General features: G+C 38.8%; 2 protein-coding genes across 2 annotated transcripts in view; one reads left to right on the forward strand and one right to left on the reverse strand.

The window, feature by feature from the left end:
• The window catches only part of fig4a (FIG4 phosphoinositide 5-phosphatase a), a 114,116-nt gene that overhangs the window by 1,852 nt on the left and 94,951 nt on the right, over window positions 1-17,313 (forward strand). The window contains exons 2-3 of the mRNA XM_088324773.1: window positions 958-1,056; window positions 4,789-4,912. Coding sequence (XP_088180899.1) covers window positions 958-1,056; window positions 4,789-4,912 — 223 coding nt within the window. The remainder of the gene's footprint in view (window positions 1-957; window positions 1,057-4,788; window positions 4,913-17,313) is intronic.
• Window positions 2,194-3,389, reverse strand: LOC148346719 (PRELI domain-containing protein 1, mitochondrial-like). The gene has a single exon (XM_088324971.1). The coding sequence runs from the start codon at window positions 3,267-3,269 to the stop codon at window positions 2,637-2,639; it is 633 nt and encodes a 210-aa protein (XP_088181097.1). The 5' UTR covers window positions 3,270-3,389; the 3' UTR covers window positions 2,194-2,636.

Raw genomic sequence — 17,313 nt, forward strand, 5'->3', positions numbered from 1 at the left:
GTTGGAAAAACGTGTCTTGCATACAAAAGTCTTAAATGGAATTCATTGTCGACTATTTCTATTATCGATTTTTGTCGACAGCATTGATTTATAGTTCCAGCTCTACTATGGATATATACGAGCAACTTTACCTTCCTATTATTAAAGACTGGATTTCGATAAATGATTTTTTTTTTTGTTGGATATGAGTGAAAATGTTTTTGTTCATCTTTGTGGGTGGCCATTTTTACAATTCCGTAGATGACATCACAAATGCAGAGCAATGATTGGTCATCAGTTAAAGCATGGCATTCTCAAAATGGACGCAAATGGAGTTCGGTAAAAACCAATGACTAGTGGTGCTTATTTCATATTCTATCAACACAAAATGCTGTGTTAAAACCAGTAAGAGATTAAAACAATGTAATATTATTAGGAAATTCCTTGTGTTGACTTCCATTTGTAGTATAGCTACAGTTTTTAGTTTCAAGCCTCAGAATGTTGGAATAAAGTAATGCAGTTGTCTCAAACCTGCGGCTCGGGGGCCAAATTGCGGCCCCTGGCCTATGGGTTTTAGGCCCCTGCAAAAGCAGTCCATGTGATTTACAGATTAATTTATTACTGTTTGCTTTATTTTCATATTCATTCTTAATGTTTAAACTCTTTAAGATATGTTTCTGTGTAGAATTAAAATACAATATTTGAGAATAGTAGAATGTTTTTATCAGAGATTTTTTAGTGGAAAACCTGATACAGTGCAACGTCAAGTAGAACCCAGCTCCTGTTTGAGACCCCTGCTTTAATGCTTTCTTGGTAGATTTTCATTCCTTTTGTACAGCAGAGGTGATGGAATCAGACAAAATTATAGTATTTTCAAATATTTTCCTTCCATGTTCTGCATTGCTTGTCCTCACCAGGGTCGCAGGGGTGCTGAAGCCCATCTGTTTTTATTTTTATAAACTGTATTTGTCTTTCCAGAGGTATTTTTTGGTGGGCAGCAATCAGGCTAAGACAAAACATCGAGTACTGAAGATTGATCGCACGGAGCCCAAGGACTTGGTCATCATTGACGATAAGGTGAGCACGTATCCGTTCACTTCTATGGTAATGCAGCTTTTATGTAAGAGAGTCCCCTGGGGATGTAATACAATGTGCAACAACCCTCTTCCCCTGTTGCAATGCCGTCTGACAGCCTCATTCATGACTTGTGAGTTTGCCGCACCCATTCACGAGCTGTCTGGAATGGATGTCTTTGTATTAATGTAGCTTGTTATTATAATGATTATGAAACATTTTCCAGGATCCATCCATCACCCCACGCTTTTATTCCTACAGTGTTTGTGTACTGTATTTTACGCACTGTAAGAATTATAGGGCGCACCCCCAAAAACATAGTCCTCTGTTCTATATTTTTTCTATATAAGGCACACTGGACATAAGGTGCATGGAATTAAACCTTCAGCAAGAGCTACCATGATTATTTATAGATGACCGTTGTACTTACGATGTATATTAGTGCAATGATTGATCAGTCGAAAAATGTCACTGACCCAATCCACAAAATATTGAATGCAGCGGTAATCGAACCAGTGTTGCAGTGGTGAGCCACCGTAACATAACATACAAAAATGCATTCAATTGTATGTAATTATAACAATATATATAAAATGCGGCGGGTCCGAAATGCCGTATTTTGAAGTCGAGTCAAAGTTTTTGTTTTGTTTTACTTAATAATTGAACCGAGTTTTTGATTTATTTGATATGGCGCCTAGAAAGGCAGTTTCTAAACCATGTTTTTGCGGTGCCGTGGACCATGGAGCAATGATCCAGTGCAGTCACTGCAAACACTATATACACTATGAGTGCTCTGGACTGTCAGTTCAGGACCTAAGCCTCGCGATACAGGATAAGCAAGCTACTTACTTACTTACTTACTTATATATATATTAATTTATTATTGAAACTCATGGTACCAGAGACCAATGTTAGCGAATGGGAATCAAATAAAGTTGTTCTGAAAGATATACCGTAAATTCCGGACTATAGAGCGCACCTGATTATAAGCCGCACCCATCACATTTTAGGGGGAAAACCGATTTTGTCCATACACAAGCCGCACCTGTATATAAGCTGCATGAACCCACATCAAATAAACACGAAATTAACCCAAGCCAAACTTCAAGGTCCGCGATTGAAACTAATTTTTTTTTTTTTTTCAAAGCTATTTAGGTTTTATTAATTCTTCATTCAGTGCTCAGTTTTACATCAAAACACATGACAAAAGTCATAATTTACAATCAATTCTTGCAGGAAGAATCTGTATAGCTGATTTAGCCATTTAAAAAAGACGAGGTAATAAAAAGCAATGTGATAAATCTGCATTCAATTCTGAAATGGTGACCAAGCCAAGGAGAATAAAAATCAACAAGCGCAAACAAGATGGTTAGGAAGGCAGCAGGAAGTTTTTCTATCAAGTGAGAGCACCTTGAGCTGAGGAACGTGATCGGTACGAAGAGACGCTTGGCTCGGTCGTAAACGTGGTCCAGCCGCCTCCTCAGGGATTTGCTTCCTCACAGAGGGTTCAATCAGATCGGGCGGTTTGGCCCGAGGAAAGATTCAAGATAAAGGTTTCCCCCAAATCAGAACCTGGGGAGTCATCACACGTATTGTTTCTTCTGGGCCTGTGATGCCAAGCCTTTTGCTTTCTCTTTAGCTGCCAGTGCTGTCTCTCTTGCACGTTCTGTCGCTGCCTCGGCCAAAGTTCTTGTCGGCGTTTCACCTTGCATTTTGGCCAGAACGTATTCAAAACCCTTCATGGTCTTGGTAACACTCTTCTTAAAGCCTGCAAGACCAAATTCCTGAACGGCCCTCGAGAGTCCGTACACATTGGAAGAGATCCAAGCCTCTCTTTTTATCTCTGTCCAGCTGCCATTTTCGGGGTTGATCCGGTATTCGCATCGCTCCTTTACAGACATGAGACGAGCGTGGCTGATGTTCCACGTCAATGTGGTCATCGTTCTTTTCTCGGGGTCGACAACAGAGTCCTCAATGATGTACGCACTGCTGGACATGTGCTTTGGAAGATAGCGCTCCATCCAGCGCGGGGCGCGGCTCGTTTTGGTCAAGAGACGCCTGGAAATGAGGCAGTTGCTTGGAGTCACCTCTCGTAGAATGATGTCTTCAGTCAGGACATGGTTGCTGTAGGGGTTTGGATACCGTTGCCAGAATGCAACGCAAACTTGGTCCCAGCTGCTTTTAAGCAAACCTGCACAGCAGAAATACTTCACCATCGTTCCTTCCTTTTGGCATGGAAACAACCTTCACTACAATAATCTTCATAGGAGGAGTAATTTTCTTTTTCTTAAAACTTCCATTAGGTTGTAGTTTGTCCGTGCGACTAAGGATGACGGCAGTCAATGTCCTTCATCAAAGCACACAGTCAAAAATCACAGCCGCCAAAATGAACGTAGAACGATATAGGTACTTAAAATTTGTTGCAGACCTGCAGATTCTGGGTGCCCGTTGACAGTAATCCAAGGAAAAAAAGTATATATTTCCAAAGGTAAGGGTGGGGAAAATATATCTCCATTATTGTCCGCCGTGTCCACAAAAACTCACCTTTACCGGTCCCCACTTTCCCATCAGCCCGCGTTTGCTCCGCCTCTCTTTTTTAATTTGCTCGTGCAGAATAAGTGTCTCAAATAAATACAAATAAATACATTACAAAAATATACAGTCGCAAATACATATTACACATATTTACAAAGAAAGACGGTAAATCGAGAGAGTTTTCAAAGCTTTAATAATAATAATATAACTTTCATCCTTTGGGAGGTAGCCTTACGCTACTAACAAGACGCTCGCATACCTGCAAATTAGTCTGTTAAGGAAATTGATGCCGTAATCGTTAGCTTCACGGCAGACCATCCGCTCCTTCCTTCGTGGTAATGACATCTAAGTTGTCTTACTCAGTGTCGGAAAGAATCTATATCATGATGACGACGTTCCACGCTCCCTTACTGCAATATACCCCAGCAATATGCCGTTTGCATTTAACATTGAAGCTGCGTCATGAGCCTTATGTTGTGCAATTTGCACAATGAGGGTGTGTTTACGCTCATAAATTGTGATCTTTCTCGGCACATGTATTCCTCCGGTCTAAATCTTATCTCTCATGCTCGAGCGCCCGTTAAAAAAATTACATATATTGGCCGCATCTCTGAATAAGCCGCAGCGTTGAAAATTTGGGAAAAAAGTAGCGGCTTATAGTCTGGAATTTACGGTAAATACAAGCAAAAGAGCACGATAAGGGGAACAACTCTTTGGTGTATCTGATGATGAATCGGACTTTGCGTTTTAATCTTTCAGGACGACTTTGTGTTTCCTGCATTCTCTAAATATTACTTTCTGGCACCATAAGTAAAAATAGTACGATAATTACACAAAATCGAATGCCTTTTCGTATGCCATGTATATCACTGGTGGTCTAGTGGTAAAAAGTTGATGCTCGTCGCGAGCCAGGTTCCATTCAAGTTGCATACAGTAATTTACGATTTTGGTCAGTGATGTTTTTCGATAAATCAATCACAAATACTGTCAAACCGCAAGTAGTAATGCACACTTAGAAATGCTAAATGCGTTTTCATTTTTAGAGTTTTAGGTGCGCCCTACATAGTCTGGAAAATACTTAATTGAAAGCCTGTTGACGATTGAGAACATTATTTTTAAAGACACGGTGTGTTTTGTGTTTGTATTTTTAAATGTATTTGTGCTCCTTCATTGGTTAAAGTATGTTGTATTGATTTGCAGCATGTGTATAACCAGCAAGAAGTGCGCGATCTGCTAGGTCGCCTGGACTTGGGGAACCGCACAAAGATGGCACAAAAGGGCTCCTCGGGGCTCTCTAAGGCCGTGTCAGCAGTCGGCGTTGTAGGTACGTCCACTCCAGATACATTTTGTTCACCAATTGCACAACATTGACGTCAACAAGCATTGTGGCGTACAGCACTGTTACAAAGTATGTCCAGCTGCAGGGTTCGTACAAGTGCTTGAAATCCTTGAAAATGCTTTAATTTCAATATTGTGTTCTCAAGGTTTGAAAAATACTTCAATTTTGGCTGAAGTGTTTGTAAATGCTTAAAGTTGTTGCCATATTTTCCTCAGTCTGACTCGATAGACCAGGTATTAAATAAAGAACAATAAAACAAGTCTGCTTGTAAATGACACCAACACTGCTTTCTGGTGGATTCTCTTTGCCATTGCATTTCTTCTTCCCTCGTAATGAAAGGGAAGCTGCCACTAGTTGGTATGGCTTTGTCACATGAGAATCATCAATCGTCATCGCATCCTTAGTGTCGCACCCATTAAAACAGCTGCATCAGGGAGGATGCCGTTTTAATAAACGAAGGCTAGAAAATGGAAAATACAAACAATAGCTAAAACACAGTATGTTGCAAAACAAAGATACAACTCTTTACAGTAGGAGAACAAGCCCTCCTAGGTCACTTGAAAGGTAGATCAATGCCAGACGTTTTTCTCAATTTTTTGCCATTTTGACTCTCTTTTGTAGGGCGTCAGAAAATGTAGTTTTGTTGCTATTTAGGCAAGAGGTAGGTAGAGTAGCGAAAGATTTCACTCAAGTAAAAGTACTGTTACTTCAAAATAATATTACTCAAATCGGAGTAAAAGTATTCATCCAAATACTTGAGTAAAAGTAAAAAAGTACTTGGTGAAAAAGATACTCAAGCACTGAGTAACCGTAGCAACGTTGTACTTTTTGATTTTTTTTAAAGCAACCAATCAGATAAATCAAATTATCAAAGTCTATCTAATCAACAAAAAATACATATAATTCAAAAGTAGATTAAAATAATCAGCGTAAATTCAAGAGCTTTAATAAACAGTAAACTAAAAATAGTATAAATCAAATATATAAATTAAGCACATGTACCAACCGGCAATAAGTAGTAGCAAAAAAAAAAAAAAAAAAAAAAAAAAAAATATATATATATATATATATATATATATATATATATATATATATATATATATATATATATATATATAATATAGTGTGTGTTTGTGTGAACTTTAAATTTATATACCCTGTGCATACAGAACAGTGGAAAAAAAAAACCTACCTTTATAAAAAAGCTTTATTTTTTTAAAACGGCTTGAATCAAAGACGCTGGATGGTTAAGTATAATAATACAGTAATACATTTTACTTCAAAGCAGCTTTCACGACACCCAAGTTCCCTGTACACATAATATCAAACAAGAATAAAACAAGCAAGTAATAAATACCAAATAAAACCAAAGGAGAGTTAAAATAAGAATTTAGGAAACTGACTGCTACATGTTTCCTCAAGTTGGATGTTGAATTTTTGAAAGCAGAAATCTCTGTTCAGGCAAACAAAGGACAAATTGCATATTGTAGCGGGTGTTGGTCACCCTTTTTAAGGGTTTTGATGTGAGGCCAGGGGTGCTCCTGCTATTCTGTGTTTTCATAGTCGGTATTGCTAAGCGACATTTTCAATCTGTTTCATCCGTAAACAACGTATTCCCGGCTAAGATTGAATATGGTCGTGTGACGCGACTGCTACGTTTGATTGGTTAAACATGGTAGAGCGTAGACAGACAGAACCGAATTTACGTGAAGGGATTTATTAAGTAACAAATAACAACTTTGATGTTGCCTAATGTAGTGGAGTAAAAGTACCATTTGTTCTTCACTAATTTGCTCAAGTAAAAGTGTAGGGATTTTGAAATACTCCTCGAAGTACAAAATTCCCAAAACTTACATAAGTAAATGTACTACCCACCTCAGATTTAGGCATAGGATACATGAAAGTTGAAAAGCTTGAACCCTCATCTTTCGTTAGAAATACCGTAAATTCCGGACTATAAGCTGCTACTTTTTTCCCAAATGTTCAGCCCTGCGGCTTATTCAGTGAAGCGGCCAATTTATGTAATTTTTCTAACGGCCACCAGCGGCGTTGGAGTATAAAAGGTAAGATTAAGACCAGTAGAATATGTGCGCCAAGAAAGACTGCAACCTCTAAGTTTATGCATACATTGTCTGTAAAGGAAAGGTACATTCCGATAATGAGGAAGACGCCCTTGATGGCGATAGTTATGAGGGGGAAGTTGAGGATGATCTACCGTGAATTTCACAATTACGGGATGCTTTCTTTTGACAGACACGTTCGATGCATTGCGAGCGTGATCCTACTAGCGTGTTGGTACCTTTCAAAGGAACGGTTTGGGATGAGAAGTTATATTATTATTATTAAAGCTTTGAAAACTCTCTCGGTGTACCGTCTTTTTTCGTAAATATGTGTAACCATGTACAATATGTATTTGCAACTGCATATTTTTGTAATGTATTTATTTTAGAGATTTATTCTGTTATGTGTTCTACGAGCGACTCAAAAAGAAGGGGCGGAGCAAACGCAGGCTGATGGGAAGTGGGGTAAAGCTGAGTTACCGGTAGATCTGTCTGTTGTCGCAGCGGACAATAGTGGATATATATTTTTCCCACCCTTAACTTTGGTAATATACATTTTGTTTCCTTGGATTATTTTCAACGGGACCCGGACTTTACAAGTCTGCATCATACGTTAATTACGGGTATCATTTTCCATTTATGATGCTGGCTGTGGTTCTAAGATTGTCTTCTATTTATTTAGTTACAATCGTGGAACTTACTGCCTGGTCTGGGTTAAACTTGTGATTGTGTCACAAGTTTTAATGCGTGCGCAAGCAACTTGTACAGAGGTGCGGCTTGTGTAAGTACAAAAGTGGCAAATCACTTAAAAAGTGGTGGGTGCGGCTTAAAATCAGGTGCGCTCTATAGTCTGGATTTTACGGTATATCTGTTTTTGGGGAAAATTTGGGGAAAAAAAGCATTTTGCATTTCTGATACTTCCAATATCTAAACAATGCTTTCCATAAACACAAGAGCATTTTACGGGCAAAATAGCATTTTATTGCAATAACACTTAAATATTGCTCGAGTGATGCATGAATTTTACAAAAAAATTTCAGCGCTCGATGTTTCCGGTGAACTAATCACATGAATTTGGTTACAGTGATGATTGTGTTCCCTTCAGCGTGCATGAAAGGATCATCCCTGTCTAACTAGACATTGACGATGGCATTTTGTCATCTTTTTTTAAAGGAAGAAGCTCTGGTGAAGAGTTAACCTATTACTTTTTGTCCATATCCCGCGACTCTCCCCACTTTGTTTTACTACACCTACTTGCCTTTTGGGGCTGCCTACACACTCATTTGCAGAATATAACAAGCAACACTAGGAAGTTGGACTCACTCAAAGTGTGGACAAAGATCTTATCAAAGGCACTCCTCCCGTTTAAGGGTGATTTATCAAACTGAAACCTCAGACACTTGATACTTACCGATGAGCAGCGCCAAATCCTTTATAATAGTTTTTTAAATAAAACAAAATATATATTTTTATGTTTTGACAATGCTTCTGAAAACATATTCATACGTTATAGCATTGAATGAGTTAACTCTGATCACGTATTAATTTTGGACATGTATTTTAGGCCATGTTAAAAATTAAGTAGTTTTTCCCATTGGATGCGCCAGTAGCTTGGTTTATAGTCCCTGTTTCGAGCCCTGCCTTCTTTGAGGTAATTGTCTAAGTGATCTTGGGCAAGACACTTAATCCTTAATGCCTTGATAAGATGGGTAGGCGCCTTGCATGGCTATCGGCTTGTCAATGTGTGTAAATCTGTAAGTGTTAAACACTTTGGGAGGTCTTCAGTGACTTGAAAAGCGCTATATAAATGCAGACCATTTACCATTCCCAGTGTTAAATTGTAATGGGAAGCTACATATTACTGTTATTCTAACTGAACATATGGGGAGAGATTTATTTCCAAAATATTTACATACATATTGTTTAGATCAAAAATATATTTGATGTCTAAAAATGATATGTCTTGATAAATGCATAAATCGCATATGTAAATCAAGGATGGATTTGTGGACCTGAAAAAACGCGTGTAAATCGCAGGCAGTATTTTTTATTTTGCAAAATACATGACTCACCGGATTTCTTTTTTAATTGGTAGTAGAGGAATTAGAAAAAATATTTATGAAAGTCCTTAAAAAGTGCTCCAATTTGGCCATGAAAAAGGCGTATGAAGCCCGGGTGAGTACGTCCACTCCAGACACGTTTTGCTCATGCGCTTGCACAGCCCTGACGTCAACAAGCTTTGTGGCATACGGCAGCGCATGGTTTGTCCAGCCGCAGGTGCTGGTCTGCTTTTGCAAATGACTCGCAGTGTGCACCAAAGCGCAATAAAAGGACCACCTGCCCGTCAATGATGCTGTTCAGCGCAACATTGAGTATTTTTATTTTTTTTTACCTTTCACATAATCGCCAATTGTAATTTGCACATAAGCACCTACTTTGTTATCATTGCACACTACTTTCTTATTGTACGGTGTGCTCGTGGAGTATTAAGAATTTGGGTAGAGATGTTAAAACCATTTTTTAAAAATTCTTTTCAGTGACAGTTATTAAGTGGGCAGAGGGGTATGGTTTTATGATGATTGTTGTTTGAAGATAAACCCAAACCAGTGCTACAAAGCTCAAGAAGGAAATACAAACCTCGGTAACACAGAGTAACCAAACCGCACCATTTATCTTTTAGTCAAGTTATTATATTTATCTGTAGCCCTTAATCACAAAAAGTCTCAGGCTTTCGCACAGTTTTTGTTTTTTGGGGGTACCCCCAGCAGCAAGAGGGCAAACAATCGCATCAGTCTAGGTGAGCTTCGTCCTATGTAAATAGAATACTTAGAAAAATCCACATTTATATGATAGATCCCTTAACTGCATGGTAGAGATCTTGGGCCCGGGGCCAGACCTGACCCGGTCTGAATTTTGGGTTTGGGGTTAAAATGTCAATCATGAAGTCAGGCCAGTCGGGCCTCTCTCTCTTTCTCACAGTTTTTTTTAATTGATTTATTTTATTCCTTCGTTAAGGATCTACACAGCACGCACTTACTTTTACTCAAGTAATTATTTAGATAAAGAAAATGCTTACCAAACTATCAGTTTAAATTGTTAAATCCAAAGACATTTTCCTCCTCGGTGTTGGGTTAATAGACACACAGCTTCGTCCTTCCACCTGCCTCACGTCAGATGTAATTTCTGCCCATACCTGACAAGCTTTACAAACTTTCTTTCTGTTTTTTTGGCAAAATCTTTCACTATTTGCAGGTTGTAATTTGAAGAATTGGATTTTTCTTTTCGGTGCCATTTTGTTCAGTTTCAATTTCGTTCGCTGCTCATCTCCAAGATGTGCACCTTGGCGCCAAAACGTTCATTTAGGGCTGCACTTGATATAAGGGACTCGGCCCTAAGTACACCCCAAGCTGCGTTTATTTTGGGGTAGGTTATCAAATCAATCTAATCCGTCTGTTTCGGGTTTACAGTGGGACCTCACGACTTCGCACTTCGACGTTCGCGGATTCAGAGCTTCGCGAGCCTAAAAAATAATAATAATAAAATAAAATAATATATATATATATATAATATATATATACATTTTTTTTTTTAAGCATTTTTGAAGGGGCGTCGCTACTTTGTGGTTACACGTTCGCGGGTTCAGAGCTTCGCAGGTCTAAAAAATAATAATAGAATAAAATGATTAAAAATAAATAAATAAAAAAATAAATTTAAGCATTTTTGAAGTGGGGTCGCTACTTCATGGTTCCACGTTCGCGGGTTCAGAGCTTCGCAGGTCTAAAAAATAATAATAGAATAAAATGATAAAAAAAATAAAATAAAAAAAATACAATTTTTTAAGCATTTCTGAAGGGGAGTCGCTACTTCGTGGTTCCACGCTCGCGGGTTCAGAGCTTCGCAGGTCTAAAAAAAATAATAATAGAATAATTTAAAAAAAAAACATATATATAATTTATTTATTTATTTATTTTTTTTTAAGCATTTTTGAAGGGGCGTCGCTACTTCGTGGTTCCACGTTTGCGGGTTCAGAGCTTTGCAGGTCTAAAAAAATAATAATAATATGATAAAATGATTACAATTATGATTTTTTTAAAGGTGCGCCACTACTTCGCGGATTTTCACTTATCGCGGGTGGTTTTGGTCCCCATTAACCGCGATAACCGAGGTCCCACTGTATATAACCCCGACTGGTGTCAGGTTGGGCTGTTTTTTTTTTGGGCACAATTTTAGCTCTACCGCATGGGTCGTCGCGGCACTAATGAGGACGCAACTCTGGACAGCTTTCGCCACTTGAAGCTTCCTGGCCTGTTTTTGGGTTGTGTCAAAATTGTCACCAGTCCATTCCTGAATGTTGTCGGCCCAGTTTTTTTTTTTTTGTCCTCCTCTCCTACTGCCCCTTTAGATCGTGCCCTGAAGAATTATCTCTGCCAGTCCTGATGATTTTGTGACATGACCATATCCCTTAAGTTTCCATCTGCGCTTCGTAGGGTCGAATGTGAACTCTGATGGTGTTGCGCACCGTTTTGTTTGTCACATGGGCTAAGTAACTGAACAACATAAAAGCAACATCACATCTCCTTGTTCAGGATTTTCTATTCCAGTTTAGCTGTGACACTCCATGTCCATCCATCCATCCATTATCTGCACCGCTTATCCTCATTAGGGTTGCGGGGGTGCTACCCATCCCAGCTATCTTCGGGCAGTGGGCAGTGGACACCCTGAACTGGTTGCCAGTCAGTCGCAGGGCACACAGGGACAGACAATTTGCTCGCTCATTCACACCTAGGGACAATTTTGACGAGCCAATTAACCTGAAATGTATTTTTTGGAATGTGGGAGGAAACCCACGCAAGCACTTGGAGAACATGCAAACTCCGCACTGGAAGGTTGGTAGCTGGATTTGAACCCATGACCTCAGAACTGTGCCGCTCACGCGCTAACCACCGCGCCGCCGTGCTACACTCCATGTCTTGCATGCATAAAGGATGATGGAAGCTCGTATGAGTCTGAGCTTTGATTTCACCGCTATGCTCTTATCCCTCCAGATGGCTTTAAGTCTGGCAGGTGTGGCTGTGGTTTGAGCCACTGGCGCCATGATTTCAGGTTATGACCTCTCTTGTGATATGACAGCTCCAAGATCTTCAAATTTGGTGACAGGTTCTAGCTTTCTGTGGTAAACGGTTATGATAATGGTGAAACCTTTGGGATTTGTTGGTCATTACTTTTGTTTTTTCTGTGCTGATTTCCATCCCATGCTGGCTTAATACTTTGTCTAGGCGATTGACCAGATCTCTGAGTTTGTCTCCTGCCAATCCAGCAATATCATCAGCAAAACGGAGGTTCCTGATATTGTGCGACTGTGCCTTTATTTTTCTTCAAAACTTTGAAAATGATCCTCTCCAGGAAGATGTTGAATAAAGTTGGAGAGTGAATGAAATCTTGTCTCACACCGACTGTGGTTTAAAACCAAGCTCCAATGGTACACTTGATATGTACCGCACTGTTGGCATTGGCATACAGTTGTTCAATGGCCCATGTTGTACTCCCGCATGGTGGCCCATAAAGCAGCTTGCTATACTCTTTAAATGCCTTCCTGAAATCAACAAAAACTTGATAGAGGTTTCTATGGTGTTGTTGACGCTTCTCACATAGGATGTGCAGATTGAAAAATATTTTCTGTGGTGCATCTTTCTTCCCTGAAACCTGCCTTTTCTTCTGCTACGATGTTTTCAGCCTGTGGTTTCTGTCTGTTCAGTAGAACCTGTATTATAATTTTACTTACATGGCTGATAAGCCTGATGGTTCTGTAGCTAGAGCATAGTTGACGGTTTTCTTTCTTTGATGGCATAATTACTATCGATCTTATCTATGCTGATGACAACTGTCCTATTTGCCATATCTTTCTGCAAACCTTCGTCGAAATGTCTATGGTTAGCTCACCACCATTTCTTATGAGTTCTGATGCGATTTTGTCAATTTGTGAAGACTTTCCATTCTTCAGTGAGTTAATTGATGCCTCTACTTCTTCACTGAGGATAGGGAAGTCGTCACTTTCTCCTGGGCCGGAATTCTTAAGGACCCCAGGGTCCCCTTGTGTTGGGTGGTAGTTTTGGGCAGTATTCTGCCCATCTATTTATGATCTCTTTTTTTCAGTTAGCTTATTCCCTGCCTCATCCTGAACAGTGCTTACTTTTGCCTGTTTTGTTTGTGTGAGGTCTTTACAATCTAAAAGGCTTTCTTTGAATTATTCTTGTTGAGGCACTCTTTTAGCTCAGAGCATTGATCTTCAAACCATTTATCCTTTGTTTCTCTGAAGTTTTTTCCAATTTTCTTGTTGGCTGCTCTATACCTGGCTGCTCCTCTAGGGCTGTTTGTTTTCTTCTTTAGTTCTCACCTCGTGTTGCACTGTTAGAGATGTTTGTCTGTAACCCACGGCTTTATCTTCTTCTGGTGTTTTCCTACTTTCCCACTTATTTTTCTTCACTCATTGTCTCTGAGAACTTAGTAGTCAGGGTTTCGACATCTTCGTCCAAGGCGTGCTTAGGAGCAAACGTCCCATTGATAAAAGCCTGGAAGCTCTCGACCTCCTGTGGGTCTTTCAGTTGCTCAAGGTCAAATTTGATCCTTGCGTTCAGTGACTTCTTAACCTACTGGAGGCAAAGGCAGAAGTTCATCATGACCAAGTCGTGATCACTTCCAGCATTGACTCCTGGATATGTGCGCGTGCTTGCTATTTTGATTCCACTTTAAAAACATCGTGGAATCTTGATGTAGTCAACCTGACTGCGGTGGATTCCATCTGGGTGGTGCCATGTTCATTTTCTGGAGTTTTTGTGGTTGCCAAGAGTGTTTGTCAGCACCAAGTTGTTGGAGTGAGCTGGTTCAAAAAGCTGTTGTGTTCTATCATTTGTTTTCAGGTTAGAGCTTGTTTCACATGTCTTCTACCTGTCTCTATGAGCATTCACACCAATTTGGGCATTCCAGTTGCTTTGCAGGATGATGATATCTTTCTTTAATGCTTTGTCTATGATATCTTGAACTGGGCAAAAAAGTCCTCAGTTTCTTCGTCACTGTGTTCTAAGGTTGGTGCCATAGGACTGGATGACTGTGCAGTTAAACAGTGAGGCAACGAGGCGTATTGTAATGAGCCTACTTGAGATTGAACAACATCCCAATACAGAGGCCTTGATGTTTTTGTGCACCAAGAATCCCACACCATACATGTGCTTGTTAGCTTCTCCACAACATTAGAAAACATGGCCTTAATCAGTTGTCATCTCTGTAAAGTTTCTCTATTTGGTCTCACATAGACCCAAAAGGTCCCAAGAATATCTTTTCATCTCATAGATGAGTTCTTTCAACTTTCCTTGTTGATTTAAGGTGCGGACGTTACATGTGGCAGTAGTAAAGGTGTTACTACCACGCAATATAGGTGCCTATATACTAGGCAACACTTTTATCACGTTCAACCTATTAGTTGGCAGATGGCAAGGTCCTTTTGACCTGGGCGAGGACCGAGCCGGTGTGGTCCAGAGTGAGTTGTTGTTGTCCATTATGTAGTGTGTCTTGGGCAAGTACAGCCTGGCGGAGCCCAACCCGCTCGGACTGATTTTTTGGGGTTTGGGTTTCTCCCCCAAGTGGAACAGAAGCCTCCTGATTTGACTATGCGTACATCAAACACACAAAAATAACAGAAACTAACTACACACCACCATTTCCATATCCACAGAACCATTGAATACATTAAACATACACAATTAGCACAAATCTCTTCTATACTTACCAGAAGGATTTTTCTTTTCAAAATATCGCAGTGGTAGGTTATGTATTTTTGCTTATTATACAAATTAATATTGTTTTTCCTATATGATTGAAGTTTTATTTTTTTTTACCACCGGGTAAATAATATACAAATTACATTCGAGAAATTGTTTCCAATAAAATAATCTGTCAAATATCACAAATAATATTTTCGTTGAGAAATGTATTTCGATAATTGATTTAAGTATGCTTTTGGTGAAATAACAAGACTTTAAATGAGCACAGTCACTTCATGTAGAAGACAATTGTGCTAATAATGAGTTCTGTATTATTATGTTTTTACTCTTCGATTGTAAAATAAAAAGCATTTTTAAAATGCTTTTTATTTTACTAGAAAAGTTGGTGAAAATGTAATACAAGTAAATTTATTGTTATTCTGTATTTTACCTTTTTTTCTAGTGAAATAAGTATTACATCCCCCTTGATTATTATTGTGACATCTTTTCTATTTTTTTCATTATATGATTTATTTTCTCAAATAAGACAGTAAGTAAATAGATCTTAGAATGAGCAAAATTACCCAATGTAGCATACAACAGATAATTGTGCTGGTTTTAATTCCATTTTTATTTGTTCTTTCGTTTTTTACTCATCTCATCTCATTAGCCGCACCGCTTATCCTCAGTAGGGTCGCAGGGGTGCTGAAGCCCATCCCAGCAATCATCAGACAGTGGGCAGGGGACACCCTGAACTGGTTGCCAGCCAATCGCAGGGCACACAGGGACAGACAACTCGCTTGCTCATTCACACCAAGGGACATTTTGGACCGGCCAATCCACCTGAAATGCATGTCTTTGGAATGTGGGAGGAAACCGGAGTGCCCGGAGGAAACCCGCGCAAGCACAGGGAGAACATACAAACTCCGCACAGGAAGTCTGGTAGCTGGACTTGAACCCACACAGGAGGTTCCCAAGACCTTAGAACTGTGCCGCACACGCGCTAACCACTGCGCCGCCGTGCTGCCCTCGTTTTTTTTACTAGATGTTCTAAAAAAAGTAAATGAATACCTAATAAATAAATCACATCAACATGAATATTATTTTATCATAAGGTAGATACTTTTGCTCATTTTGTGTTATGGTTTTTCATAAACCTTTGGCAAGCTTTGTCCAAATTTTATTGTGTTATATTGACTAACATGCTGTTATCCATGTATGCAAGCATGCTTACGTTTGGCAGAAATGTTTAAGACTGCTTTTTTTTTGCAAGGAAGCAGAAGCGGTTGATGTGTCTGGATTCTTGCGTTGATGTTGCTTGGACAACATGTTCAGAGATCTTGGTATAGCAGGGTCAATCATCCGTCTCGTCTATGCCGATTGGTATTTGAATCATTTTCTTTCAGAGTAATGAGAAGAAGAAGCTTGTCATTTTGGAGGTCAAACATCTGCTCACATTCAGACAATTTTTCTGAATCTCTGATTCATTTCCTCAGGCAATGAAAAAAAGTCATTAGTGACCCTGTGCTTTTGAAATTCAGTGTTTATGCTTCAAAGTTTTTTTTACTCTATACTTAAAGTTACATAATAATTAAATCAGAGCATAAACTACTCTTCAGTTTTGTCCTGTAATTTATCTACATTTAAAGATTATTTGCAATTGATTTATAGCAGGGTGGGCAAACTACGGCCCAAGGGACATATGCACCCCGTCAGGCTTTTTGTTCTGGCCTGTCAAACCAAAAAGGTCAAAGTATAATGACCATTTACATAATAGTTAACAAAATGCTACTAATTAAAACATTTTTGGGGGAGTGCCAACTTTTAACCCATTGTTTCTTTGTGTTTTTACAACAAAAATACTACAGAAATACTACAAAATGACTACAAAACTAAATATCAAATTTAGTGCTTAATAACTGGGACCTAATACATTGTTTTGCTTTTATTCTAAAAAAGAAAAAAAAATAGTGTTATATGACAAAAATACTTAAAAAATACTACAAAATTATTTTTAAAAATCTACAAAAATACTACTATGGAAACACTACTTATATATAAAAGAAATACTACAAAAATAGAAAATAGAAGATACCACAATGCTACAACAAAAATAATATACTAAAAATATGACAAAATTACAGCTACAAAATACTAAAGAAGTACTACAAAAAACGAGTGAAATACTACTTTGGAATACTAAATAAATACTACAATAACACTCCTTTGGAGTACTTCAAATATATGTGTACAAAAATACTGCAAATATACCACTACAGTAAAACTACAATACACAAATACCACTACACTGATACTGAAAAATTACAACCTTAACAATACGAAACATGAATATTTTGTTTGTTTGTTTGTTTGTACATGATTCAATTGTTTGTTTGTTTGTACATGATTCAAATTGAATCTTTTCTTCCGGCGCCGTCACGAATGGCAGCCACTCCAGCAGCTCCCGTGTTATTTTCGATTGTTCTCGATTGTTCTCAGCTCAGGGATGCTGCTGGAAATGTGAATTTCCCTTCGGGGATGAACAAAGTATCTATCTATCTATCTATCT

Source organism: Urocampus carinirostris, chromosome 20, assembly GCF_059441175.1.
Source record: "Urocampus carinirostris isolate Australia breed hairy pipefish chromosome 20, RoL_Ucar_1.0, whole genome shotgun sequence".
Classification (NCBI taxonomy): domain Eukaryota; kingdom Metazoa; phylum Chordata; class Actinopteri; order Syngnathiformes; family Syngnathidae; genus Urocampus; species Urocampus carinirostris.